Consider the following 12239-nt stretch of genomic DNA (forward strand, 5'->3'; position numbering starts at 1 on the left):
AATGTCTGGGCAACTGAGGTTTTAATATGGAGATAAATTTCATCATGATTTTTCAGTAATACTATTATTAATCAATATCACTACTGTTATAATGACGTCAGACCAGTCACCAGATTACAATGAAAAACTGTTACAATTTTAACATGAGATTGTATTGATGCTAATGTGTTGATGCTAATGTGGAGGCTGACCTGTTTTTTCTGACCAATCCTGTGCGCTCTGGCCTGGGCCTGCAGGTCATTCTGAGGGTTCCAGTCGGAGTCAAAAATGACCACTGTATCCGCAGAGGCCAGGTTAATGCCCAGACCACCTGCTCGCGTGGACAACAGGAAGCAGAAATCCTGCCAGAGACAACGGCAAACCTCAATTCTTCTAGTTTTTTTTTTTTTTTTTTTAAATCTACAAACTTTCAGCAAATTACACTTTATATTTGGAATATTTGGAGAATATACATAATCACTTTCCATTCATTGACATATTGTGAACCGAAAGCCTAATTTATTATTTTAATAAATGTGAATCGTACCAAAATAATTTAATCAGATCAAAGTGACACAATTTTAGACAATGATAATGCAATCAACACCAGAACGAATATTTAAACCCTCAATAATCAGCGATTTCACACATACCTCAGAGCCCTCTGCATTGAAATGATCTAACGCCTGCTTCCTCATCTCACCCTTTATGGAACCATCCAGTCTCTACAAACACAAATACTTCCATAAGTCACACCTGAGCCACAAACAGTGCATTTAACTCCAGTGAGTGAGTCCTGCCATCACCTGGAATAAGAACTGCCGGTACTTCAGGTACTCCGCTAGGATGTCCAGCATCCGAACCATCTGGGAGAAGATAAGCACACGGTGCCCTCGTTCCTTCAGCCGAACCAGCAGTTTATCCAGAAGAATCAGCTTCCCACTGCTGCGAATAAGGTGCTGCAGACAACATATATAGTTTTGGTTAGCTGTGGTTATACAGGACAGGTTTTTCCTCCAGAGAGAGCTTTTGAAAAGATCAACACTTGCCCTTTCACTATGGAGCGCCTAACACAGAAGTTCAACACAATAATCAAAAGTCCTCCAGACATTTATTTTCTAGGATGTCTGCTTAGTGACATTTAATGTGATCTTTTTTATATATATATATATATATATTAAAAATAATTTATTATATGTTCCCTTGACACCCAGTTAAGAGCCACTGCCCTAAAGTGACATTTTTGCAAATGCACAAAAAACATTTTTATGTGTGCAGGAAAAACAGAGTGCAACTGGTAACCGGTGAGCATGCTGAACGTTTTCTTTTACATAAAAGTTTCTCATGGAAGCACAAACTGTTTCTTTAGGGGATTTGGAAGCAATGTTGTTAAAACTATTCGTAAATAAAACTCAAATTTTGTGCTCTACCAGGTGTGAGACAAAGCTTCAAGCAATAAATCACTTTTTCCATGTAAATGATATTTTATCCAAACCATTTGTGACCCTGGACCACAAAACCAGTCTTAAGTGTCGATTTTTTTAAATGGTTTCATCTGATAGCTGAATAAATGAGCTCTCCATTGATGTATGGTTTGTTAGGATCGGACAATATTTGGCTGAGATACAACTATTTGAAAATCTGAAATCTGAGGGTGCAAAAAAATCTAAATATTGAGAAAATCATCTTTAAAGTTGTCCAAATGAAGTTCTTAGCAATGCATATTACTAATCAAAAATTAAGTTTTGATATATTTACTGTAGGAAATTTACAAAATATCTTCATGGAACATGATCTTTACTTAATATTTTAATGATTTTTGGCATAAAAGAAAAATCTATAATTTTGACCCATACAATATATTGTTGGCTATTGCTACAAATATACCCCAGCGACTTAACACTGCTTTTGTGCTCCAGGCTCACATTGTTCGAATAACAATGTGAAAATATACGTGTAAATACTTTATTTTTATAACCTATTACAATTTTGACTAATTAGTGCTTTCCATCAGGGGGTGAAAACCCACCTGTAGGCCTTCTTGTCTGTTGTAGAACTCGTTGTCCTCAGGCGATTTGATGAGGTAGCAGTGGTTACAGCATTTCTTCAACTCCATCATGACGTTGAGGAAGCCTGACTTGCTTCCTTTAGTGCCTTTACTCAGGGCTTTATAGTTTCTCGTCAATATCCACCTAAACAAAAAATAATGATTCATCTATGGCCATTTAATTGAAAGATTGCATATAAGTGGGAATTATATAGCCAATGTGAATTTTCTTCAGGCACAACCATTTGTTAGATATAGAGTGACAAGACCAATTACATGAATACAGTAAAAAGCTTGTGTTTGTGCAGTCTCTCTCTACTGTACTCAACATTTACTCTAAATGCTGTGGGTTCTCTTACTTGTAGTATTGCTTCTGAACAGCGCTCATCTCCACCCTGAGGATCTGCTCCACCTTGGCAGGCAGAGATTTCTCCACATCCTTCTTCACTCTGCGCAGCAGGAAGGGCTCCAGCTCCTTATGAAGGCTGGTATAGCCAGAGTCTCTGCCTTTGCCATGTTCCTCTTCAAACATCTCCCACGAGTGAAATCTACCAACATGCCAGCTTATATCAGCCTTTCATTCAGTGTCATCTGACTATTACATTGTATTACACCGATACAAGAATGTGGTTAACTCTTCTCTCTATGGTACTCAGCCTTGAGAGTTTGAAACAAACCACAAAGCGTTACAAGAGCTACCAAAATACCACATGAAAAAACGTTCACTTGCATATAGTAGCACTGCTACAATGAAGTCTGTGGCTACATACTGAACTGATATGACAAGAGCACACCTACTTTTCAGGCATAATAAAATGTAGTAGAGACCAGAGCTCTTTGAGTGAGTTCTGGAGGGGTGTGCCTGTGATCAGGAGCCTGTGGTTGGATTTGAACTCGATCATAGTCTTGTAGAGGAGCGAGTCATCGTTCTTCAGCCGATGGGCCTCGTCTACACCAATGAACGCCCAGCTCACGTTTCCTAAAAAGGACTGCAAGAGAAAATATATAAATTCCTCTCTTTTACATAGATAGTAATATATCATATGCATTAAAGGGCACATGTTGTTTGTATATAAATGTGTGTTGGCAGTGTGTGCACACAACCACCCTATAATGATAAAAATCCACCTGCTCTTTTTTAATCACCATAAATCATAAGCAGTGTCTCAGAACAAGCCATTCGCAGAATCTGTAAAATGTTTCAAGCCCCGCCCACGACTGTTGACGGACACTGCTGTATTAGCAGATCCTGAGTGAACCGCACACAATCCGCTCGTGTTTATCTGCACGCTAGAGCATTTAAAAGCAGCATTTAAGACAGACATGTCTTCTTATTACAGCTATAGATGTTATTCAGTCCAGAGCAGTGAGTGATTTTCTGTTTTTATTTTATTGTTTTGGTTTTATTAACAGCGTAGACAGTACTGTATATTACGCTGCTGTCGCTTAATACACATATCAGATATAAACATGCGATTTCATTCCAGCTGTTTACCTTCACACACATAACAGACGGTTTATGCAAATTATGTTTTTAACAAACTTGTGTATTTGACAGTTTAAGCGCAATAAGACATGAAAGAGAACTTCGTTTAGTACCCGCATGCCATGTGACAGCTGCTTTCCGTGCGCTCAGAAAACCACATATCAAAAGTTTAAACTAATATGGCTTTAAATGCATGATTTCAGCATAACAATCAAAACCAAACCGATGTTTTTTAGCAGTTTCTGAGGTAGGAGCTCTAAAGGCACAGTAGTTTAAGCGCAATAAGACATGAAAGAGAACTTCGTTTAGTACCCGCATGCCATGTGACAGCTGCTTTCCGTGCGCTCAGAAAACCACATATCAAAAGTTTAAACTAATATAGCTTTAAATGCATGATTTCAGCATAACAATCAAAACCAAACCGATGTTTTTTAGCAGTTTCTGAGGTAGGAGCTCTAAAGGCACAGTCCTAATCAGGAAAAGGGGGCGGGGAGCAGCAGCTCATTTGCATTTAAAAAGACACGCACGAAAACAGCCCGTTTCTGCTTCAACTCAGAATAGGCATTTTCAAAACGATACAATACAATCTGTGGGGTATTTTGAGCTGAAACTTCACAGACACATTCTGGGGACACCTGAGACTTATATTACATATTGTAAAAAGGGGCATAATAGGTGCCCTTTAAATTGGGCTTTCGGCTCAAGCTGTACCTTATCCTTCAGCAGAATTTCATATGTAGTAAGCAACACGTTGAACTTCAGTCGTTTGGTCTGCGGATGCATCCATTCATGTGTCCGGATCTGACAACAAACAGATTGGCATTACAACTTCACGTTAACCCTAGGACCTGCTCATTCAACCTTTTTTTATTTTTTTTATCGTACCATGTTTCTGCTGCTGATGTCTCCCAGGTACACCACAACATTTATCTGAGGAGCCCAGAGCTGGATCTCCCTCTGCCAGGATGTGAGGGTAGACAGAGGCACCACCAGAAGGAAGGGCCCGTAAAGCTGGTGCTCATGGAACAAGTAATTGAGGAAGCTGATAGTCTGGATGGTTTTGCCCAGACCCATCTCATCTGCCAGGATGCAACTGTTTCCTCTGGGAAAGCAGAAGAGTATGAGTGATGAAGAAACTCATCAAATCATTCACAACTGTGGCAATCTATCCATCAATGAAACCAGGGTGATGTCTATTACGGACATACTTGCACCAAGAATGGGCCATCCAGTTCAGACCCTCCAACTGATAGTCCCGCAGCTCCAATCCATCTGCGCCAATGTAGAGAGGCTGCTTCTTCATGGGTACAAACCGTGGCCTCTGTTTTAAAACCTAAAGGAAATTCAACATTTAACTGGTTGGACAGCAGCCGGGTTCATTTATTTGCTCAGATGACCGGCGTTGAGTGCCGTTACCTTGCACTCTCTGGAGGGAATGGTTTTGCACTGATTCCGACTCATGTAATCATCAATGCACTTTTGAAACTTTCTGGCAATGAGAGCACCGTCTTCCCAGCTGCACTCAAAGTATGACAGCCCCTGCCATTTACAAAGGTAATCTGGAAAACCTGCGGCAGACTTCTGATTTGAATGTCCTGCAAGATTAAGACAACAGTAAAGGTAAATAAATGCTCCCACAACTGACCAAAACAAAGACAATGGGAGGCAGCATCCTCTTACCGATGATTCTCTCCACAAGCTGATATTGTGAATGCAAGTCATCCATGAGCTCCTGCTGACAGTTGAAGTACTCCACATCCTCAGGCGAGGCAGCTTTGAGCCTACGGGCGACAGCGTAAGAACAAATTAGCATCTAAAGCCACATTCCCTATAGGAAATTGAGTTTCTTTAATGATTCATACCATTTCTTTTTCTCCTGATCTTTTTTCTTGAAGTTGTCCAGTTTCTTCATGCCCTTCACGTTCTGTTGTTTGAGCGTCTCCTCTGTCTCCCAGGTGTTGTGAATGTGGGACCAGTTCTTCCATTTCATCAAGTATTGCACCTCTCCTGGCTGTCTGCTGGGGTCAAAGTTGGCGTTGGGGTCTCCATCTGCTTCTACTGCATACACCGTGGTTACGGCCCCAGTTGCTGTTAAAGAACAAGACAACACTTTAACATACTGTACATCTCTAAACGTTTCTCCGAAGCTGAATGCGTTTTCACATTTCGCTCTGCCTCAAGAGAAACAGACTGAACCTGCAGTCCTGCCAATTGAAAGCTGTGTGGATTTATTCACGTCACACAGACTGAACAGTTATCAAATACAAAACGTACTTCATTTCTTGTGCTCACCTCCTTTCCGGCCTATCCTCACTTCCATAACTCTCTCCAGTGTCTCAAACTCGTCCTCCTCCGGCGGTGGGACGTCCTCTCCACACACCTCCACCAGGTCATCTGAATCAGTCTTCAGTTCCTCATCTTCTTTGTAGCTCACATTGACTGTGGCCTGCCGCCGAGGTCCCGCTAGAGCTTTTTTATAATCGTCCTCTTCATCTGAGGAGGAGCGGGAGGGTTTCTTCTTGGGAGCTTTGCTATTTTTCCCATTCCTGGCATTGGCCCTGAGAGATGAGATCAGCAAAGATTCATTCAGCAACAGAAAACTAAATAAAGTGGCACCACGGGGTTTCTACAGATATGAACAAGTTAAATTTAAGACCTTTTTAATACCACCTTGTATGAAATTTAAGACCTAAACCTGTAATAGAAATACACATTATATTACATACATATGTAATATTGAATGTGTTTGATGTAAAAAGAAAACGAAATATGCTATTTATTATTACGAGATACATATGAAGTTCTCATCAGCAGACAATATTCCATACAAAATATCCCCACAAAAGCACCGCATCACCAAGATTTTTGGTGGTTTTTTTATTTTTTTTAATGTGTTTAACGTAAAAAGAAAACAAAGTATCATCACTGTAATAAATTATATTTAAAATATACAGTGAACTTTTCATATCAGAAATATCCCCACAAAAGCACCGCATCACCAAGATTTTTGGTGGTGTAAACAATTTATTCTGAACCAATATTTTCATCATCTTTTAAATATTTAATCTTGCATATTTTTATTTACCTTTACAAAGGCTTATTGTTAACCTTTTTAAATGTATGTATCATCTTTCATGTCAAATTACTGCAATTTATCAATAAATTCAATATACACTATAGGGCTGTTACCAGTCAGATTCAATAATTTACACTGCAAAATTACAACAGCAATAAATAATGTTATAAAAACATTTATGAATATACAAATAAAGAAATGTTGGGGGGGGGGGGGCATACTTTTCAACACACTCAACCACCAGTAGGCAGGGATGGGCAGTATTTCAAATACATTTATTTCAAATACAAAATACTATTTTGTATTTAAATACCTTTGGAAAAAAATCTAATGTATTTCTCATTTAAATACATTTAATCTTAGTATTTTTGTATACTTGATACAAATACAGGAAATCAGCAGTCTAATAAAGAGGTTGATTAAAAATAAAAGTATTTTATGTATTTTGAAAATACAAAAATACTAATATTAAATGTATTTAAATTAGTGCTGGGCAACGATTAATCATGATTAATCGCATTCAAAATAAAAGTTGTGAGTACATAATATATGCGTGTCAACTGTGTGATATTATATATAAATATATTTAATATATAAACAACATTTTTCTGAAATATATACATGCATGTGTGTCTTTATATATAGTACATAATAAATATACACAGCACACACGCATATATTATGTACACAAAAACTTTTATTTTGGATGCGATTAATTGCGATTAATCGTTGCCCAGCACTAATTTAAATACAAAATAGTATTTTGTATTTCAAATACATGTATTTGAAATACTGCCCATCCCTGCCAGTAGATGGCCGTAAATCACTTAATAAGTGAGTCATTCAACCGATTAGTTCAAAATGCTGAATCATTCAGTAACAACACCGTGGAGTGTTGCTTGGAGATTGTGCAATACTTCTACTGTGATCTTTGTTTGCAACTATTTTTGTTGGTGAAATAGGACAAAACAGTAAAGACTGTCTAAAAAGAAAGTAACTTAGTAACTATTTGACTAGCCCACTTGTTTACTGAACTAAAATCATTTGCAATCATAAGAATATTCAGCAAAATAGCTCCCTTGTCATGGTATGTTACTTAACTATATCATGTTATGAATAAACTAAGCATTTTGAATTTTTACCGCCGTGTGTTCTTCTGAGTTTCTTTATGTGTGCTGTTATGTTCATTTGTTTTTAAGTCTCGCAAAGAGACAACCAGAGTGTGCCTCAATAGCGCGACCTTGATACCACAAATACACTATCCATTTTCAATTGTGGCTTACACTGAATGCAATAAAATCAGAAGAATCGTTCCCGCGTTTCGACACGTCACTGGGTATTTTTGTGTCACTTAGGCTAAGTTTTAAAAAAACATTTAAAGCTAGCTAGAAGGCTGGTCTGCTTGCTGTAGCTCAACCTTTATTACTGAAAATATTTTATAAACAAAGGTAGTTCAGCCTGTATTCTGCAGTAACTGTTGTCAGACTGAAAAAATTTTATCGGTAATGTGACCAAAAATTTAAGACCCATCGAATCTGAATATAATACATTTTAAGACTTTTTAAGGCCTTTTATTAGGAAAACATAACTTAAGACATTTTAAGGACCCGCCGACACCCTGCACCATCTTTAGGGTGCAGGCACATGTGGAAAAAAAACATGGCCAAACCAAGCAAATTTGGAAGAATAGATCCAGTGGACACTGTGGATACATTTGTTTTGGTTGCAGTGGCACAGCTTTTGAGGATTTTCTTCTGGCAAAATGTTCTCTTGCATTGACAAAAATTTGGTATGTGCCCACTGCCCAAGTATACTATGCTTTGTCAAAATGTGCGCAGAAAATACGCAGGTAAAAAAAAAAAGTCCCTCAAGGATACAAAATGGTTAAGTATAGTTTTAAGCTTAACAAAAGTAGGTATTAAAATCAATTACTCGTCATAAGCCACAACCAAAGCTTAATTGACTTTGGAAAAAATGTGACAAATCAAAGGTATCCTTTGGAAAATGTAGAAGGAATAAGTATTTTTCAGATATTTCAAAATGCAACTGCATAATGGCTATTTTCTTATGCTAAATAAAACTAAAATCCATTATGACTATGTAAACATATAACAACTAGTTTGAGACTAACCAATTCCACTATATTTACTATATTTCTAAAAAAGCCACCAGCAGGCAGCCAATCAAAATTCAGCAGCAGTATTAAAAATTTGAATGGCCAGTCGCTATGAATTTTATTCTACATGAGCAAACATGCATCTTTTTTTTTCATTAAAAAAGTATTAACAGAAAAAATGAATTTTGATTTGTTTACTTTATATAATAATAAATTATAACAACTAGTTTGAGACTAACCAATTCCACTATATTTACTATATTTCTAAAAAAGCCACCAGCAGGCAGCCAATCAAAATTCAGCAGCAGTATTAAAAATTTGAATGGCCAGTCGCTATGAATTTTATTCTACATGAGCAAACATGCATCTTTTTTTTCATTAAAAAAGTATTAACAGAAAAAATGAATTTTGATTTGTTTACTTTATATAATAATAAAAAAAAAAACTTTTGAGGACTTTTGTGAAAAATATCCCACATAAAATGGCATAGGCAAATCAAGATTAATGTGAAAACCGTACTTGTTTGAAGGTTTTCTGCTCTTGACTTTGTGACTGGGCTCATAGTCTGACACGGACTCGTCACTGTTCTCTTGCTCCTCTGCTGGAGAGTCAGACGAGCCACTTCCTGAACCAGAGCCCGAGTCCGAGTCTGAACCAGACCTACACACAGAGCACCAGGGTCAATGTGAACCAGATGCAGAGCGAGAGTGTAATCTCATGTGACGCACCAACGCAGATTTTCTGCTCTTGACTTTGTGACTGGGCTCATAGTCTGACACGGACTCGTCACTGTTCTCTTGCTCCTCTGCTGAAGAGTCAGACGAGCCACTTCCTGAACCAGAGCCCGAGTCTGAACCAGACCTACACACAGAGCACCAGGGTCAATGTGAACCAGATGCAGAGCGAGAGTGTAATCTCATGTGACGCACCAACGCAGACAGTTTCCACACCAAACAGACAGTCACTCACCCTTTACTCCTGCTCTTTGAGTCATCATCCGACTCATCACTACTGGAAGAGTCCTGCAAGTAAGAGCACAACAAACACTTATAAACAGAGGGATTTGGACAATCTTGTAAATCCGTGATCATTTTTATGGAGTTTATTTTCACAGTGCTGCAGTAAGAGCATGCAGTACCTCGTCTGAGCCAGTGTTTGAGGAGCTCTGCTGTTGCTGTTGAAGCTGTTGTTTCCTGAGCATGGCTGACCTTTGCACTGTCAGGATACTGGGATTGGACTTCCAAAACTACAACAAGGAGTTACAACAACAGGGACATTTTCAAACACTTACAAACAAAGGTTCTGTTCCAAAACCCTGTGAAGTGCCTACTCAGTTTCCCATTAATTAGCTAGAATCTGGCACCCGCCACGGTTTCATAAAGCAAACATCTTCAAACAAACTAAAATCGAAAGCACGATATGGTTTAGTGCCCTTATCAAACCACAAAAGGTGGTGATTTATTTAAACGGATACAAAAAGCAAAGTGCCTGCAAGGTAACTGCGACCTATGTATTATGTAAATGAAATATTTAATTTAATGCAAGTTGGCATTTCTGTCAAAGCACCTGATATGTAGCTATAACTTATCTAAAAATGACTATTTCCATTGTGCATGAAGGCTCATCTAACAGCAAGTGAACTTCCGTTAAACTTTACTGAATGAGTGCCTGTAATATGAGCAGTGACAGTAATATGCCCAAATTTGTTACTGAAATTGCTTTACATTTCTACATGTAACAAGTTAACAGGATAACATTTAATTGTGTATAAACAAACTTATTTTAAAAAGGCAATGAAATGTCATTAAAATACCTCTTACCAGTTAACGTTTGGTTTGTGCCTTTGATTTCCCTTATCCTCATCTATAATTTGAATCTTTCACTTTCTTCAAACTGTTTTATATGTTAAATGAGGTAACTTTTGATTTCATGTGGACTTTATAAGCATAAAAGTAGCACTACCCCCCCTTGCATCTGACAACTTTACACAAAAGCTTTATGAAGCTTACCGCTGCTCCATCGATTTTGTTGTCTTGATCATTCTTTTCCTTGGATTTCTCCGAGTCCGAGTGGCTTCCAGAATCCGAGCCGCTTCCTGAGTCACTGCTCCCTGATTGGCTACTGCTAGAACTGCTGCTGCTTGAACTCGAGCCGGAGCCAGAACCCGATCCTGACCCGGACTCATCACCTGAATTACTGAGACACAAAAACACGAACGATGAGTCAATTCCTCATCATTTGCACATTTAAATGCTGATCATTTTGAGGAGGATACTACTTGATAGCATTTTGTGTGATTAGAACATACAATGATCAAAAAAAGTGAATGTTTTTTTACTTTATTTAGTTGACAGGGACATTGTACATTAATAAAACATTCCTGTAAATATACCAGAATTAGCCAAAGGCTATTTTCACATCCGTAGTTCCTGGACAAGATGTTACAAGTCACTCTAAAATAAAATTAAATACATACTAGAAAATTGAATAATTACATAGTACAAATCATACATTCATTTTTGATGGCAATGCATGCTTATCCAGCAAAATAACACAGGTTAGGCTCTATTGTAGATTACTGATGAATGATGACCAGGGATTTGTGAGACTAGTCAACTAAACAGTACTGCTGCTAGCTAGCATGCATTAGAAAAACTAATCGGTTAAATATTGTTTTCCATGACACTTTTCAACTTTTAACATTTACATTTTGCAAAGACTACGCTCAACTACTATCATTTTAATGTCACGTTAAAATAATGAAATATTAATAAATGCAATAAAAAAAGCAGTTATCTAAATCATTTCACAGGTCTTGCATGTTTCTTCCTACTTTCACACACCAGGTCATTGCAGTGCTAAATGTAAGACGACGAGCAAAGTATGATGTTATTCATGCTTCATTATTCACTGATAATTTTAAGTCTATAGCACTTTCCAGTCGTACCACATGTTTAGCACTGCAATGACCTGGATTAGGCAAAACATCGACTGCAGAATGAAAAGGAAAAAAATCCTGAAATCATGGATAACTGACAATCAAGTCTGGAGAAACAGACTCAGAAAGAATGGAGGAATGTGTAAGTTACAAGGTGTTGCTGACGACTAAAGTGACCATTAGTCTGGCATACAAATCAACTCCTCTCATCCCAAAAAGCACATGTAAAGGTTTATTCTGATAGCATGTGTGAACAAACAGCTTGAGCAAGTACAAGGTTAGAATTCAATGCTCTGATGTAAAAAGCCTGCTGTCAAACACCAGATGCTAGTGGTACGTCAAAAGTAAATGAAATCTGATTATAATCTACGCAAATGTCTCAACTGCAACAATTTTCATTTTCAGACAAATTTTTACTTTACAATTAGTTAACATCAAAACCAATGTATTACGATTACCTGGACTCTCCGCTGCCGTTGCTGACACTTTCATCCTCACTGCGTCCATCCATCGCAATCAAATATTACAGATTAGTCCCTGATGAGATCCTTGCAGTCTGTGCTCGCCACTTCAGGGCAGCTCACCTAAAAAAAAAAA

At 37.8% G+C, this 12239-nt stretch overlaps 1 protein-coding gene across 1 annotated transcript in view; it reads right to left on the reverse strand.

Moving 5' to 3' along the window:
* Positions 1 to 12239, reverse strand: part of chd1 (chromodomain helicase DNA binding protein 1) — a 33528-nt gene that overhangs the window by 19694 nt on the left and 1595 nt on the right. Inside the window, exons 2-19 of the mRNA XM_016254625.1 lie at positions 12101 to 12226; positions 10714 to 10900; positions 9843 to 9950; positions 9674 to 9726; positions 9224 to 9364; positions 5805 to 6070; positions 5375 to 5600; positions 5193 to 5293; positions 4929 to 5107; positions 4721 to 4845; positions 4398 to 4614; positions 4224 to 4313; positions 2825 to 3015; positions 2386 to 2574; positions 2009 to 2171; positions 786 to 938; positions 633 to 704; positions 192 to 341 (exon numbers count right to left, since the gene is read on the reverse strand). Coding sequence (XP_016110111.1) covers positions 192 to 341; positions 633 to 704; positions 786 to 938; positions 2009 to 2171; positions 2386 to 2574; positions 2825 to 3015; positions 4224 to 4313; positions 4398 to 4614; positions 4721 to 4845; positions 4929 to 5107; positions 5193 to 5293; positions 5375 to 5600; positions 5805 to 6070; positions 9224 to 9364; positions 9674 to 9726; positions 9843 to 9950; positions 10714 to 10900; positions 12101 to 12153 — 2664 coding nt within the window. The 5' untranslated portion in view covers positions 12154 to 12226. The remainder of the gene's footprint in view (positions 1 to 191; positions 342 to 632; positions 705 to 785; positions 939 to 2008; positions 2172 to 2385; positions 2575 to 2824; positions 3016 to 4223; positions 4314 to 4397; positions 4615 to 4720; positions 4846 to 4928; positions 5108 to 5192; positions 5294 to 5374; positions 5601 to 5804; positions 6071 to 9223; positions 9365 to 9673; positions 9727 to 9842; positions 9951 to 10713; positions 10901 to 12100; positions 12227 to 12239) is intronic.

The sequence above is a fragment of the Sinocyclocheilus grahami genome, unplaced genomic scaffold (assembly GCF_001515645.1).
Source record: "Sinocyclocheilus grahami isolate Dianchi unplaced genomic scaffold, SAMN03320097.WGS_v1.1 scaffold1268.1, whole genome shotgun sequence".
In the NCBI taxonomy this organism is placed as follows: domain Eukaryota; kingdom Metazoa; phylum Chordata; class Actinopteri; order Cypriniformes; family Cyprinidae; genus Sinocyclocheilus; species Sinocyclocheilus grahami.